Source organism: Epinephelus fuscoguttatus, linkage group LG8, assembly GCF_011397635.1.
Source record: "Epinephelus fuscoguttatus linkage group LG8, E.fuscoguttatus.final_Chr_v1".
Classification (NCBI taxonomy): domain Eukaryota; kingdom Metazoa; phylum Chordata; class Actinopteri; order Perciformes; family Serranidae; genus Epinephelus; species Epinephelus fuscoguttatus.
This window is the reverse complement of record NC_064759.1, coordinates 45,362,026-45,378,147: the sequence shown is the minus strand read 5'-3', so window position 1 is coordinate 45,378,147 and position 16,122 is coordinate 45,362,026. Positions and strand designations below refer to the sequence as shown.

Below are 16,122 nucleotides of genomic sequence, written 5' to 3'. Positions count from 1 at the left end.
TCAGACAAAACTGAAGTTATTGTTCTTGGCCCCAAACAACTCAGAGACTCTTTATCTGATGACATAGTTTCTCTAGATGGCATTGCTCTGGCCTCTGCCACTACCGTAAGAAACCTCGGAGTAATATTTGATCAAGATTTGTCTTTTAATTCTCATTTAAAGCAAACCTCACGGACTGCATTTTTTCATCTGCGTAATATTGCGAAAATTAGGCCTATCCTGACACGAAAGATGCAGAAAAATTGGTCCACACTTTTGTTACCTCAAGGCTGGATTACTGTAACTCTCTATTATCAGGTAGCTCTAGTAAGTCCTTAAAAACTCTCCAGCTAATTCAGAATGCAGCAGCACGTGTACTAACAGGAACTAATAAACGCGATCATATTTCTCCTGTTTTAGCTTCTCTGCACTGGCTCCCTGTAAAATCCAGAATTGAATTTAAAATCCTACTGTTAACTTATAAAGCTCTAAATGGTCAAGCTCCGTCATATCTTAGAGAGCTCATAGTGCCATATTATCCCACCAGAACACTGCGCTCTGAGAACGCAGGGTTACTCGTGGTCCCTAAAGTCTCCAAAAGTAGATCAGGAGCCAGAGCCTTTAGCTATCAGGCCCCTCTCCTGTGGAATCATCTTCCTGTTACGGTCCGGGAGGCAGACACCGTCTCCACATTTAAGACTAGACTTAAGACTTTCCTCTTTGATAAAGCTTATAGTTAGGGCTGGCTCAGGCTTGTCCTGTACCAGCCCTTAGTTAGTCTGACTTAGGCCTAGTCTGCCGGAGGACCCCTCTATAATACACCGGGCCCCTTCTCTCCTTCTCTCTCTCTCTCTCTCTCGTATCCTATTACTGCATCTAGCTAACCCGGCCATTCTGGATGTCACTAACTCGGCTTCTTCTCCGGAGCCTTTGTGCTCCACTGTCTCTCAGATTAACTCATATCACAGCGGTGCCTGGACAGCGTGACGTGTGTGGTTGTGCTGCTGCCGTGGTCCCGCCAGATGCCTCCTGCTGCTGCTGCCATCATTAGTCATTAGTCATACTTCTTCTGTTATTATACACATATGATTATTGTCACACATGTATACTGCCAGGTATTAATACATACTTTCAACATATTGTACCGCAGTAACCAGAACTATAACTATAATATTATTACTTTCATTAATGTTGTTGTAAGCTACTGTCATTACCTGCATCTCTCTCTCTCTCTCTCTCTCTCTCTCTCTCTGTGTCATATGGATTACTGTTAATTTATTATGCTGATCTGTTCTGTACAACATCTATTGCACGTCTGTCCGTCCTGGAAGAGGGATCCCTCCTCAGTTGCTCTTCCTGAGGTTTCTACCGTTTTTTTTCCCCGTTAAAGGGGTTTTTTTGGGGAGTTTTTCCTTATCCGCTGTGAGGGTCATAAGGACAGAGGGATGTTGTATGCTGTAAAGCCCTGTGAGGCAAATTGTGATTTGTGATATTGGGCTTTATAAATAAAATTGATTGATTGATTGATCTCGTGCTTCCACACCTCCATCTGCCTGATCTGCAGGGTTAGCTCCCAGTCCTCTGTAGTCATGTTAGTTTTTGATAGGAGGTCTGGAGAAGGGGCAGGAATACCAGCAGGTCCACCCAGTTCAACTCTACCCGTGGGAGCAGGCTTACCAAACAGACTCCTTTCATTCAGCTTAGTACACAGGAGCTCTTTTAACTTCTCTTTCTTTGCATTTATTGGCACCTGCACATCAAATTTGCAATCAAGACTAAATCAGATTTTTTACATTTATCTAGTTTTTCCACTGTCTCTTCAGTGGTGAAATCCTCCAATTTAAACTCCATGTTGTCACCACCACAAAAGAAAAACTCGGGCACCGAAACCTGATACTAAATTAGCCCCGGGGCTACATTATCAAAGACCGTAGTATTGATAAGCGCTAACAGTATCGGGTTCTTTTGTGCTGCCGCTGAACTCCTCCACATACACACACATTCACACACATACACACACTCGCTAGCCTACACGACACGGTAACTGGTGAACACCTGCGCGGCCGTGGTGGAAATGAAGTGAAGATAACTCGAAAATGACTTGAGTTGACGACAGCTACGCTCGTTACTGTAAGTGACATTAAACCTTAGGGAATAAGAAGCCAAATGACAGCTGTCAGTATGTAAACTAACTTAGTCTGAAACTTTTTAACTTAGCTGCTGGTTGAGACAAACAGCTCTCCTCTATCTACCAGCAATATGTTACCAGCCAAGGCACGCGCTGAATCATCTACGTCATCACGCTAATTTGAATACATACAGAACTTTGAGGTACAGTGGAAACGCAAACCACACAGATTACCAGGAATTCTTTTACCCAGGTAAATAAATTCCTGGTAATAAAAGTTCCTGGGAATGTTGGTGGAAAAGGTGTTATTGCCAAACAAAAAGAGCTTCTCACTCTTACTAAAACTGCTTAAAGTGCTCTATTTACAGTGCTCAACAAAAGAATACAAGAAAACCCACTGATAACTCTTAAAAGTAAACTGTTAAACAAAACTCAACTTGTCTACTCAAAACTGACCAACTAACTTTCCTGAATGCCTGAATTCCTGAATGGGTCATGGGTCCATTCTGAAAAGTGACTCGCAAATGTGTCAAGTTTGTAAAAAACACACTTTATTTTGAAGTACAGTACATTTTCAGTAAAAAGCTTTTATTTTGAAGTGCCATTTCCTGCTGTAAAATAAGACACTAGCAGACAGCTACAGGACAGAGACAGCAAACCAACCCGACAACGTTGCCAGATGCAAGTATGACGCTTAATAAGTACAAAAAGTAAGGAAATTTGTGTTTGGTTGTGTATATGGTTCTTCCACAAGCTACTGAGGCTCCTGTTTGTTGAATGTATAAATTGTTAAATTGCCAATATGTCTTGTTTCTTCAGACTTCAACCATCCAATCCACCAAACAACACCAAATGTGGCACCATTTAAAAGGGAAATAAAAAGGCTTTCCAACGGTGTAAAAATTTTTGCCAAGAAGCATTGTTACAACAAAGAAATAATCTGCCAAACACAAAATTTCCTTGCTTTTTATTAAACCATGTGGACTTTAAACTAATGACAAAGGAGAAATCTTGACCTGTGGTGTGGCTGGGAATCACTGCTCTACAGTATTCATTAGCTACTATGTAAAAAGATTTCTCTGTCAATAAGAATGAAGAGTTGCTTTTATACTGTTTCCCTACCCCTCTTGTGTGGATCAGTGAAGACAAACAGCAGTATAACAAGAAAGATAAGAATTTACAGGGGCTTTGATGGACATTGTCAATAGGTTCTAATGTGTCCAGCGTAGATATAATGAGTGTAGATGACAGACTTGCTATGTCTTTATGTGTCTATATGCACGGATCACTGAACAATGAGAATACATCTGCTGTAATTACTGATTAATTACCATAATATGTAACTTTTGAGGAGAAAGCAGTGAGACATGTGACAGCCTGCTTCCAAGGTTGGGTGGAGACAACTAAATGCATTTCTCTGATTCACCAACTCCACAAAATGTTGTCAAATCATTTTACTAAATAATTAACTATGTGCATTTCCTGTAGAAAATGCAGTGTGAGAGCTAGAAGCTGTGGCCGCTGCCAGCTGCAAGCTGCTGCTACAACAGCAATTATTTAAATCATTTACCACCACCTACTGGTGATATTGAATCAAATGCTACAGACTCAATCAGCATACCCATCTGTGCAACTTTGAATTTTGTGTTCATGCCCTTAGCAGGATACAAACTCATGACCTTTGGATCTAATAGGGGCACAAAAGTAGCTTGAACTAGTGGTCTTTTCTGATGTACTGTACCTGTCTACTGAACAACAAAAGATGAATGCTTTTAAAAATGCATATCAATCAATCTAAACGTAAAAAACTCATATTGAATGATGGTTCATGAGCAACTTTATCCATAAACACAAAGCCAATGGAGGATCGCAGCAGCACAGGGCATAAATTCACATTTGGTCAAGGATAAACTGATTTGCCTAAAACAAAGTCAGAAATTTAAACATTATTATGTGCTTTGCAAACAGCATTAACATGTCTAAGCACTGCATGTGTATTAAACTGACTCAGAGACACCATTAGGTCAAGGTAAAGCTTTACAGAGTCATGATGCAATCATCGCCCTTGCACTTCCCAAAATGCACATTGATTTGCGCCATTTGCTTTACCCTCATGTGCTACCAAGCATCCTGGTCAGTAGAAGTGAATGATAAACAATAAAAAGGAAAGAGGTCCTAACTGTTGAATCATCTTAGAAGCGAAAAGACACTGCTGTAGGCGTGATCAATGATCCAATCAGCCATGTGGGGTTTGAGACAATTATTATTTTTTGACAGCCACATTGGGAAGGATGTGAACCTCCGATCACCTGTCCCATAAGGGGTGCAAACAGCTGGCATGTGCTGTTACCACTACATTACAAAGCAATCTGATTACTTAAAGAGACAGAGGCCCAAACCATCAGAAACAGAGGCAGATTAAATATTAATTAAAAACAGAGAAAATTCAAAAATGTAATACAACAGAAAGATTGTAGGAGTAGTAGCACTGCTACTGGTACCACTACTTTTAGTAGTAGTACTGATAGCCACAGTAGTAGTGGTATTAAAAGCAGCAGTTGTATTCATATAAGTAGTAGCCACAGACCTCACTCCCATAGACTGTCATTATAAATTTTAATACATAAAAAAATTACTGAAACATTTGAAATTAAGAAAGGCAATAGGATACATCTCCTCAGATGATATGGAAATGAACTTTGTATGACAAATGGTACAGAGGTAGACAGATGCTGAACAAAAGGCAAAATAATATACAACTAGAATATTTGAATTTTCTGAAGAAAATACGTGTAAGAGCTGGAAGGTGTTAGCTGCTGCTGCTGCATGCACCCAGTTGCAGCTGCTGCCAGTGGCAAGCTGCTGCTACAAGGTCAATTTTCAACTTTGCTGAAATTGTATACCGTGGAAAATATCATTAAAGAGATATGGCCATTAAGTAGTACTGTGATGTTTTACTCATGGCCATTGCTGCCTTGCTTAGATATGTCATGCACATGCTCATGGCAAACTTGTTTAAGTTTCATTTAAGTCAACAGATTTTTAAAAATTTGAGCAAATGCAAAATGAAGTTTCACTCATTCTTCCTTCTGTGCAGCCCTATGGATTTCATAGTCCTTATTAGAATATGCATACTTTATAAAGTATCATCCACCATGCTTTATAACAGCAGAAACTCGCAATGTCTCAACCCAAGCATGCAGTAGAACAGATTTTGTAAATGAGTCATGTTTCTTAACTTAACCCTCCTCCACATACCATTTCTTCATTCCAATATGAGTTTCACATTTGGCAATATGTTATCATGTTAAAAGCTGAAACGTTTCACATTATAAATAGATAAATAGTTTATTGTTATTGAAAGAAACATTTCTTGTTTACATGTAAAAAGGCTTTTTTGTAGAGCACATTGAATTGTACTTGTTTTCAAATCTCTAGTCAATCAGACTTACAGTGTGAGGGATATGGCTTGTCATAGTTTTCACTGGCTGTAAATTATAGCGCTCGCCTTGAGATCATTGGGATCAAATGTGATGAGAAGCATTAAGACATAATTTTCAGTTACTGAGCCAAGTTTCATGTCTTTAGTTCATCCCAGCTCACAGCAAATTCTGAAAAAGCATAGTAAAGTATATAATGCAAAACAGGCCACGCCCACAGACACTAATCATTATTAATATTTGGTTGATAATTAATAATTGATAACTGGTTCGTAGTTGCCCCCAGAGCATGTGTACCAAATTTGGTTAAATTCTGTTCACCAGTTGAGGTACATGTTTTCAGTATTGGTGGTGCCCTCTGTGGGTTGAGTTCAAAATGCTTTACCAATCTACCAGGATTTATGATGATTTGATAAATTGTTAATGAGTTTTGGTCAATTTCCTGTAGGCCTTGCCTTTTGCAAAGACCTTTTGATTAATGGCGGCCATGTCTCTTGACCAGTCTTGCTTATTTTAATAGAAATGTGTATATAAACTTTGGACCTGCATAAACCTGCACTTGTATAGCCTTTCCAGTCTTCTGACTACTCAAAGCACTTTAACACCACAGGCTCTAGTTTCGCAGACCGGGCGCGGTGGAGGTGCAGCACGGTGGAGGTGCAGCACACCTACGCTTCGCCAACTGGGTGTGGCTAGGCGGATTTTGTAAGTTTGGCACACTGTGCGCCCTGGCGCAGCTACTCCTCTATCCCACCTCCATCCCTCCTACCGGCGCAAGTCGGAAAGAGGGAGGAGAGAAGGCGTGGAGTGTGTTTTACACAGCCCATTCACATCACACCAATCAAATGATCAAATGATTGATTCTCCTTGCCCTTAAATGCACCGCATGAAGGCGTAATGAGAGTTTACTCAATTCGCCATGGCGGAAGAGAGCAGCAGCGTCAGACGGCCAAACTTCTCCCAGGAGGAAACTGATGTTTTGGTCCGGGAGGTCCAAGCTCGCAGTGTCCGAATATATGGAACTGTGAGCAGACCTCCACGGGCTGATGATGCAAAGGTAGCCTGGGAGGAGGTCACCACAATTGTAAATCAATGTTGCATTTCTCTCGTGCGCACGCGCTCTCTCTTTCTCTCTCGCAGTCTCACTCAGTTTCTTTTCTTTTGACTTTTCTAAGATGACAGTTGCTGAATATATATATATATATATATATATATATACACTCCCTATCTGATGCTGTGGCCAGATAGGGACAGTCGATATAGAGATACATTTATGTGCTGATTGCAGATAGTTGCATTGAATAGTGGTTTTTTGGGTATTTATTGCATCGTTAATGTGCCTGATATTCTGGAAACCTGCCTGTGAGGTTTTGTTGACGTGTGCACACTGTCCGCCGGTCAGCCAAACTTTGGCTTACGCCGGCTGCGCTCCCCCTGCACTGACAGTAGATGTGGTTTCAGTTGGCGAGCTTTTAGCGCACCTTCGGCGAAGCCTTTTGACCCAAAACTGTCACTGTGCCAAGCTGGATCTGTCGACACCTCCCCCTGCTGCGCCGCCACACCCATCTCAGCGCACCTCGGTCTGCCAAACTACCAAACCAAGCTCGCCTCGGGTTGCGCTGCTCGAAACTAGCTCTGCACGGGGTTCGCCACCCTGTGCCACCCTGCGAAACTAGAGCCCCACATGTCATATTCACATATACACTGGTGGCCAAGGCTACCATATACAGTAAGATTCAACCTGCTACTCAGCTTATACACACTTCCACACCAATGGAACAGCCACTGGGAGCAATCTGGGGTTCAGTATCTTGCCCAAGAAGATCTCAAGGATTTGACATACGGACTGGGAAGCCAGGCATCAAACTGATGATTTTGTAATTAGTGGACAATCTGCTCTACCTCCTGAGCCACAGCCAATCCAATTTGGTGTTATTAGAGTCAAAATATATTGGTAGATGTCACGTTACTGTTTTTCACATTATGCAAATTAGGATAACCCGCATCATGTCTGACTTCTATGGTCGAAGAGGCTTTTTGCAAAGCACATTGAGGTGGATATGTATATACCACATTTCAAGTCAGTCACTTGCAAGGCCTTACCAAAATTGTGGAAATTTTGAAAAAGGTCTCCCGGCAGAACATTGCATTATAACAGAATGAACAATGTTAGTCACCTCACCCACCAATGGTTTTAATGTTTTGGCTGATCGGTGTATATAGGTGCTACAATTGCCAATCATGGCACATGCCAAGTACCAAAACTGCGCTGTTCTGTGAGTGAGGACAGGAATCACACTTACATGTATACTGTAAAAAAGGGCCCAGTAACAAACTACCATTATGACTGCTGTCGTAAACTACAATATTAGGCCTCACCAAGGGGCACCATTAGAATTGTAAACAATTCTGGGCATCACATGGAGGCACCAAAAATAAATTATAATAGTGATACTGTAAAAGAGGGGATACTATTTGTTGTGATCTAGGCACCAGTGCTATGTTTTACATGGCGGCACCATTTGTTGGGACTTAAGCTTTAACCTGACCTTGTAATAGATCTCCAATTAAAGTATAAAAATGGCTATCTGAAAAATTAATATATTATTAATAGTAATTATTAGTTATGTTAAATAATATGACTTAATTTACATTAAATCACCTTGTGGGGCACCATTCCCAAAAAAGGAAAAAATGATAGCCAGTTAAAGATATCAGTCTCATAAAGTTCACTAAACTATCAATTTGGAATTTTGATTAATAGTTAAATTAATAACAATAACCAAAATTGATAGTAAAGCCTGAAGGATTTCAGAGTTCTTGACATAGCAGAGGTTGACTATTCATTCACTCTTGTGCAACATTAAACAGACAGCAGGTATGATTCCAAAAAAATATATTTATTCATAAAGTAAGCAAAGCAAAACCAAAACACACAAATTCTAACTAACTAACTAACTAACTATATAAAAGCTTGGTGTGTGTGTGTGTGTGTGTGTGTGTGTGTGTGTGTGTGTGTGTGCGCGCGCGCAAGAGAGAAAGACAAAGGCGGGTGTGGTAATCAAAGGGCAGTTTGACCTACAAAACAAAATGGCTTACAACAGAGAACTACAAGATGGCTGAATCAAAGCTGGCTCCAGATCAGGGTCTTGTCTCGCGTGTGGTCAGGAAAAAGACAAAGGAAGGGAAGTGAGACTTTGAGTTGCCCCTTTGGGTGTAGCTCTGTTGAAAGCAAATTTGTAAATGAGTCTATGTGAATGTGATATGTGTTGCAAGGGGTCTGGATTAGTGCAGAGGATGATAAGTTGCATGCAAGACATTGTGAACAAACAGCATTAGCAAACTACCATCACTCAGCTTTGGCAAAGCCAACTAACCAACAACCTAACTGCAAACAATCACAACAACAACTCAGTAAACAGCATTAAATACATACAACAAGTTACACAGTCTTGCTTAGCCTGTACAGCTGTGATAAAGCTATGCCCAGTTGAAACATTACCAATCCTTGAATGAATGGAGGGAAGAGTTGGTATGAGGCATGCTGGTTTTGTGAGCCGGCAGAGGAAGGCTGGAAAGAGCTGTGGTTCCAGTGGCAGTCTTTGTCATGTCCTTGTTCCGAAGGTGCAGATCTGAGGAAGCCGGTCGCTCTGGGTCCTTGCAGAGTTAGATGCTGAGGAACTAACTCAACTTGGTTCTCCTTGTTGCTGGAACGTTAGTTGCAAACCTTGTGTTTGCATTCTAATTTCTCAGGTTTCCAGATTTTTGCTCCTCCCGTGAGCAAGGGCACGTCGTGGGGCATGTCACTGTAAGGTCCCATTTATATGACAACGATTTCAACTGAAAAAGGTAAACTTTAGTTGCGTTTTGGCCGATCGTTTACACGACAGCGGCATTTTGGGTGCCTGAAAACGCACGTTTTGAAAATGGGTTCCAGAAACGGCAGTGTCTCCGTTGTCATGTAAACTTGCAATATGCAGTTCCTCTGAAAACGGAGACTTTTTGCACATGTGCATTACGGTTCCAGTCACTAGGCATGCATGAGAAAGTCGACCGTCACAACAACAATGCCGAGCTCTGTTTGTGCTGCACACCCCGTTGATTTGAAGTGAAGTGTAGATCTGTTACTCCAACTCCACCTCGTCGTCCGTCCAGACCAGAAGTTATCTGTGCATGCTTTTGCCATTGTGTCTTTGTTTTGGTTTGTAATCACCGCATTGTAGAGGAAGGCGCTTCAGCGCAGGCGCATGGTGTCATGCCGTGGTGTTTGCTTTGCAAATTTACACTGCCACCCATTGGCCTGGCGTGCATACTACAGCGTTTCCAGTAGATTTTGCGGCTCCGTGTGAACGGGGATCGTTTCAATAATGTCGTCATATAAACACAGACGTTTTTTAAAACGCAAAGGACAGACTTTTCTGTTTTTTAAAAAAAACGTTGTCGTCTAAACAGGGCCTAAAAGTACTGTGCAATCAAGTTTTGAGACTTGGCTCTTACTGAGGTGTGAGGTGGGGCATCCTGTGGAGATGAGTGTCAAATAGCTCTCTTTGTTTGAAGAACAAAGAGCATGCAGAGAAGAAATGCCTTCACATATCCAGTTTAGATTTTAACAAATGACAAATCATCTGTGGTGCTGTGAAATCCAACACTGCTATTGTTCAAATGTTAACTTTTATGTTTTTACTATAAAAGTATGTTTTCGCCCTCAGGTGGATTCTTGATTCCATATTTGGTCATGCTGATTCTAGAGGGTGTTCCCTTATTCTACTTGGAGCTTGCCATTGGTCAAAAGATGAGTAGAGGCAGCATCGGGGCATGGACTGCCATCAGCCCATATTTGGGAGGAATAGGTATGTGCTGACTGAACTAACTGACAATACTGTGCATCAGTACAGCTTTGGAACTCCTCACTGCATCCAGATAAAGCAGTGATGAGGGAGCTTCCTCGCCCCTCTGGTGGCAGAAAAGAGAACAACATGTTGGATTTTATAAGGCTAGATGTGCAGCAAATACAAGGTGGAAAAGTTGGACACAAAGTGCTGTCACTTTATACTGTACTGTCAGTAAAATATTGTTGCTTGCAGTGCATTGTATACTGTGGTTTCTGTCTGGATCTCAGTTTTGTTTTTGTGGCTAACTAAGTTAGCTTGATTTTATGTACCATTGTAACTGGTCACTGAGTAATGTATTTCAGTGTGTGAAGCATTACTTTTCAAAGCTGTCGAACGAACCAAAACTTTTGCATCTCTTGATTTTTTTTTTTTAACCCTGCTCATGGGGCTTGGTTTCTACATCATAGACCTTTGAATCTATTTTTGACTCAAATGGACAAAATGGAATGGAATAATTATGGGTGAATAGGTGGTTGTAGATTATTTAAAATGGGAAACAAATAATTCCTTGTAGTGAATTTTTTATTTTATTTATTTTTTGTATAATTCTCTCATTTTAGGTCTTGCTAGTGTTGTGACATCCCTGTATCTGTGTCTCTATTACAACATCATCAATGGATGGAGTTTCTGGTACCTCTTTCATTCATTTCAAGTGAGCTGCTAACTAACAAACTACCGTTATTTTTGCAGTAGTTAATATAAATGCATACAAAATGTTGGATCTGGTTTACACAGTATGATAACATACCTATACTGTTCTATGTTCACTCCCATGTCAGTCAGTCCTGCCATGGGCAGAGTGCCCAATCAATTCCAACTGGACAGGACCTACAGAGGAGTGTGAAACGGCTACACCCACCCAGTACTTCTTCTACAGGCAAACACTAAACATCTCATCTTCTATTGAAGAAAATGGAGGCATTCATACAGGCCAGGCCCTGTGCCTCCTGCTTTCCTGGCTGATTACCTACCTGTTCATTGTCCGAGGAGTAAAGTCAACTGGAAAGGTAAGCAAGCTCCAAGTCCCTAAAACTGCAAGTATTAAGAGTATATCAACCTGTTCACATCCCAAGTCGTCACATATCGCTGTGCTACATATCTGCCTGCATATGCTGTTGACGTTTCAGTGTGCCACTACCAGCGCTAGGACATCAACAAAAGCACTGGATTAGGTTAAGAAAAAACATTATTGAGTAACACTTTACTTGAAGGTATCTACTGTCATAACTATGACATGACACTGTCATGAACTTGTCATAAACATTATGTACACGTCATAAACGTTTATGACTGTTGTCATTGAAGCATCACAGTGGAGTTTTTGAGCCTTCAAAATATATATCCAAGATCCTTGTGATGCTACATCAACTCACAATAGGTTGGATGACACCTCCGTCATTGCTTGAGAGCGTCTGTTTTGCTTGCACTGGCACTATGTAGTTTCGGGGTTCGGGTAGGAACCCGGACACAAAAAGGACTACAAAATTCGGCTGCGTTACAGCATATGTCATATCCCCTCCTCTCTTTAGACTAGCGTAGCCGAACCAAGGTGAACGAAGTTAGACGTGGTTGTCATGGCTGAAGCAACAAAGAAAAGGAAGAAGGTGAAGGTGTTGTCCAAGGAGACAAAGAAAAGAAAATGGGAGAGTGATAAAACAAGAGCTCGAACAAGGATTAATATCGGCCCGGGTTTCACACACTGGTGAGAGCTGAAAGAGGAGGAGGGATGCCCGACCGATGGTGACCTGGCGCTGTTACTTCTGTCACCCTCTACTTAGGAGACTCACTGTCTGCAGGTCGGCTGCCTCAGCTACATCTTAAGATGAAGTGTTAGCCTACATACAGACAGCTTTCATTTTAGTTTGTCTTTAACAGTTTGCTGTTAGCACGTGAGCGCGATGTACTTGAGTCGACCGCAATTGTAAATCATAATAGCAGTGAATGAGACTGCGGACAGAGCAGATTGAAATATGGCTTTCTACATGCTGATCACATGTATTGATAGTATTAGTAAGTATTGGCTTGGCTAGCAGAGGTTTTACTGCACTTATCGCACACTTTGTGTGTGTGTGTGTGTGTGTGTGAGGAGTGAAACGTATAAGCGAACACACACAGTGCATTCACTGCGTACTTGATCCGTGTACATTGCATGTGCAACCATCACCGTGTACTTGCTGCGCGTGCACTGCATGTGCATTCACCGTGTACTTGTTACACATGCAATGCGCGTGCAATGCCTGCACACGCCTAGACGTGTGGTTATTAGACGTGCATGCGTTGACACGTCATGTGATTGCAGGGGTCAAAAGTGTCAGCTCGAAGCAACAACGCGTCGTGTGACTGGTAGCATGTCATACGAAAACTATTATAAATTTCAATAGAATAAACTTGCCTGATTAACTGAAAACAATTATACAATAACGAAAAAAATAATAGCCTATCGAAAATATAAGTCAAGTCAAGTAAACTGATCATCTGAAAAAAGCCCATTTTATTGCGCTGAGCAATAAGCCTAATCATGTATGTACAAAATGCTATAGGGCTATTTTACCTGTTCTTAAGACATGATGATCGCGCATTACACAGCCAGCTTCAGGAAGCTCACTGGTATCGTTGGCTTGTCAACAAATGCACGCGAAGAAAATATTTTTGCAACAGTTGTAACAGACAATGCCGTTTTTCATCTGTAGGGGGACCCCATGAGGTAAAAAGCGCAATCCTCCTTTGTGTTGCTAAAGGTGTAATTCAGTTTTTGTAATGACAAGTTGACATTGTTTGGGTTGTCTTGATTTTGACAACTTGACATTAATTAAAGTGACATTACCAGAAGTTGTCTTTGTCATGACAACATAACCCTAACCCCAATTTGTTTGGGATGTCCTTATTATGACAACTTGGCATTAACCAGGATGACATTACCAGAAGATGTCTTTGTCATAACAACTTGACATGAACAAAATTGCACCTCTTTTTGTGTTTATGACAAGGTGACATAATGATTATTATAAAAAGATGTCCAAGGTTACAGACTGATTCTAACACTCGGTCAGATAGACGTCTGGCAGGATAAGACACAAAACTGGCTGTCATCACACCATTATGACAGTGTAATGAATAAATTCTTTGACCTCAAGTAAAGTGGTACCATTTTGAGTTGTCATTAAGATATCTTGATGACATGGTAGTTTGCAGCATGGCGAGTTTGGAGAGAAAGTGCAAAGTGATATTCGACCCTATGGAATTAGAGGTGTTGGTAGATGAGGCCAATTAACACTTAAATGAGCTACAGCAAAGAAACCTGACTGTCTCACAAAGGAACGCTATATGGGAAGAAATCTGTGAAAAAGTAAATGCTGTTGGTAAAACAATGCGGACAGTGGATGAAGTGAAAAGAAGATATCAAGATATCAGAAGAAGAATAAAAGAAAAATTGGCGTATAATAAAACGTCTGCAAATAAAACAGGTGGGGGCACAGTAGATAAGATGCCTCTGACCCACAGCCAGGGACTGGAGAGGGAGGAGAGGTGCGCACGGCGGGCAAGTTCCACCTGCATAAAAGGAAACACAAATAATACACTCAAACTGTCACGTTTAAGTTTTCTTATATTGGCTGTGAGTGTTAATTTTGTGTAAAATAGGCTATACGATAAAGAACTGTTTAGTTTGGGGTTTTTTGCCACGGTAAATGTTAGAGCTGTAGCCTAATATATTTTGTGACTGAAACAATATGTCTTTAATATGATTTTGCGTGGCTTAACATAATTAGATGTTAATAAGACTGTGTATTTTGTTTGATAGTAATGTTTGAATCTAGAAAGTGATTTCAATCGTCTTTTTTTCAGTAAATGTTGATTTGCTTAACTTTGCAATGCTCTGCAATTTATTGGGTCACACTAGCACTCGTATTCTAATCTACAGCATATGTTTAATCAAGGTGTATTTCTGCATTACATATTACTGAATGAAAATAGAAAACTAAATGCATATACCAAACAGCTCACAAGAAGTGACTTCGAATGAGATTGCTGTGTGTCTGCATCCCCGCAGCACTGGGTTGTTGCTTCATACGGCGGGGGGGGGCAGGTTGGCGTTTTCCTCCGGCATGGCATTATGCTCCAGCCCGAGGGGGATTTAAGTATATAAAATGAATAAAAAATAAATAAAAGAATTTCAACCTGATGCTGTCCAGCTGCATATCATGCTGCTGCAACAGGTGCCATACAGCCACATTATGAACTGACACCACCTGTCTGCATAGCATTATGCTGTGACGGGGCTGACCGACAGTGATCACAACACTGTAAAAGGTTACTGTCAGGCCATATTAAAAGCGTATCACACCACCACGAAAGGTCGCTTTTGGCATCAGGTGACACTGAAATCACTGATGCATCAGTGGTATTTGATGACTTTGGAATGAGACTGGGCTGGACATAGATACTGAAAGGTAGTCTTCACTGTACATGGTTGGTTCTAGTCTGCCAGATGAAACTTACAAGCTTTTAAGACACTTGAAAAATCAAGGACTTGGGATATACTTTATGTAATGTTAAAAATGAATATGTCAAAATAATGATCAGTATTTTTATTTATTCATTTTATTGAAAATATTACATACATTCTTTGTGTCAAACTCAAATCATACAGTTTACATTTGCCCCTCAACACGTAGCCAAATCATTATCCTCATGAACTGCATAGGATTCTACATTAGTGGAATAATAATCATCTTAATTTAGTATGTAGAAATGACATTTATGGAATGAAAGATAGGTCATATTCACGTTACCAGTATTAAGTGTCTAACAATACTGTACATTAACGTTACCCACAATCAACAATTAGTTTAATATAGCCTAAGGCCACTAAGAGGACTTTGATCTAGTATGTCAAGTGATGAAATCTCAACTGAAAACTACAGAAAACTATTTTTGTATTCTTATATATTTGTTAGCCATATGAAAGGTCTTTGGTCATACAATCAGGTACAATCACAGGAACTAACAATTGAAATATTTGAAATAGACCTGTGGACCTATCCGACCAACTAAAAGAATGTGTATTTAAGAAATTATGAAGCATGCAAGTGTTTGTTTTTTTTTACTTTGACCAGACAAGAGGAATGACTGTGGGGATATGATGGAATTATATACTACCTCCTCCCCACACATTCACTCTCATATTTGAACTTTTACCCTAACTTTGCTGTTTGGCTCCATCTTGAGGTTGTGTACTTCACAGCCACATTTCCATATGTGGTCCTCTTCATCTACCTGATCCGGGGCGTCACTCTTCATGGTGCCATCAATGGTGTCAAATACATGTTCACACCAAAGGTAAGTTTGTGTTTGAGATTTGGCAATAGGCATACAGACATGCAGTACAGTGTATGGGGGCTTTGCATTACAGCCTTGGGTTTACCTAACTAATTGCTGGCAGGAGGGGGAGTCTTTGTCTGTGATACACTTCTCACTTGATTTATTACCTCAGTAAACATTTTCCTATTGAGTGTACGGTCTCAATTGCTAGTGTCACGTCTTCCTTAATCAAGCACATGATGTTTATTTTGTAGATCATGGTCCCATTTAGAGTAAAATGGACAATAGAGCAGGTCATGTTTTAGGCCCCAAACATACAACACGTGGGCCAGAACCGGTCTGTCAAAGGGTCCAATCCGGCCTA

The 16,122-nt window shown here is 40.7% G+C and overlaps 1 protein-coding gene across 2 annotated transcripts in view; it reads left to right on the top strand.

The window, feature by feature from the left end:
- Positions 1 to 16,122, top strand: part of LOC125892851 (sodium- and chloride-dependent transporter XTRP3-like) — a 116,668-nt gene that overhangs the window by 29,851 nt on the left and 70,695 nt on the right. For both annotated transcript variants that reach the window (XR_007449792.1, XM_049583159.1), the window contains exons 2-5: positions 10,257 to 10,397; positions 11,000 to 11,091; positions 11,219 to 11,446; positions 15,666 to 15,776. Coding sequence is in view for 1 of the 2 variants with exons in the window: in XM_049583159.1 (XP_049439116.1) it covers positions 10,257 to 10,397; positions 11,000 to 11,091; positions 11,219 to 11,446; positions 15,666 to 15,776 (572 nt within the window). In the remaining variant the exon portion in view is untranslated. The remainder of the gene's footprint in view (positions 1 to 10,256; positions 10,398 to 10,999; positions 11,092 to 11,218; positions 11,447 to 15,665; positions 15,777 to 16,122) is intronic.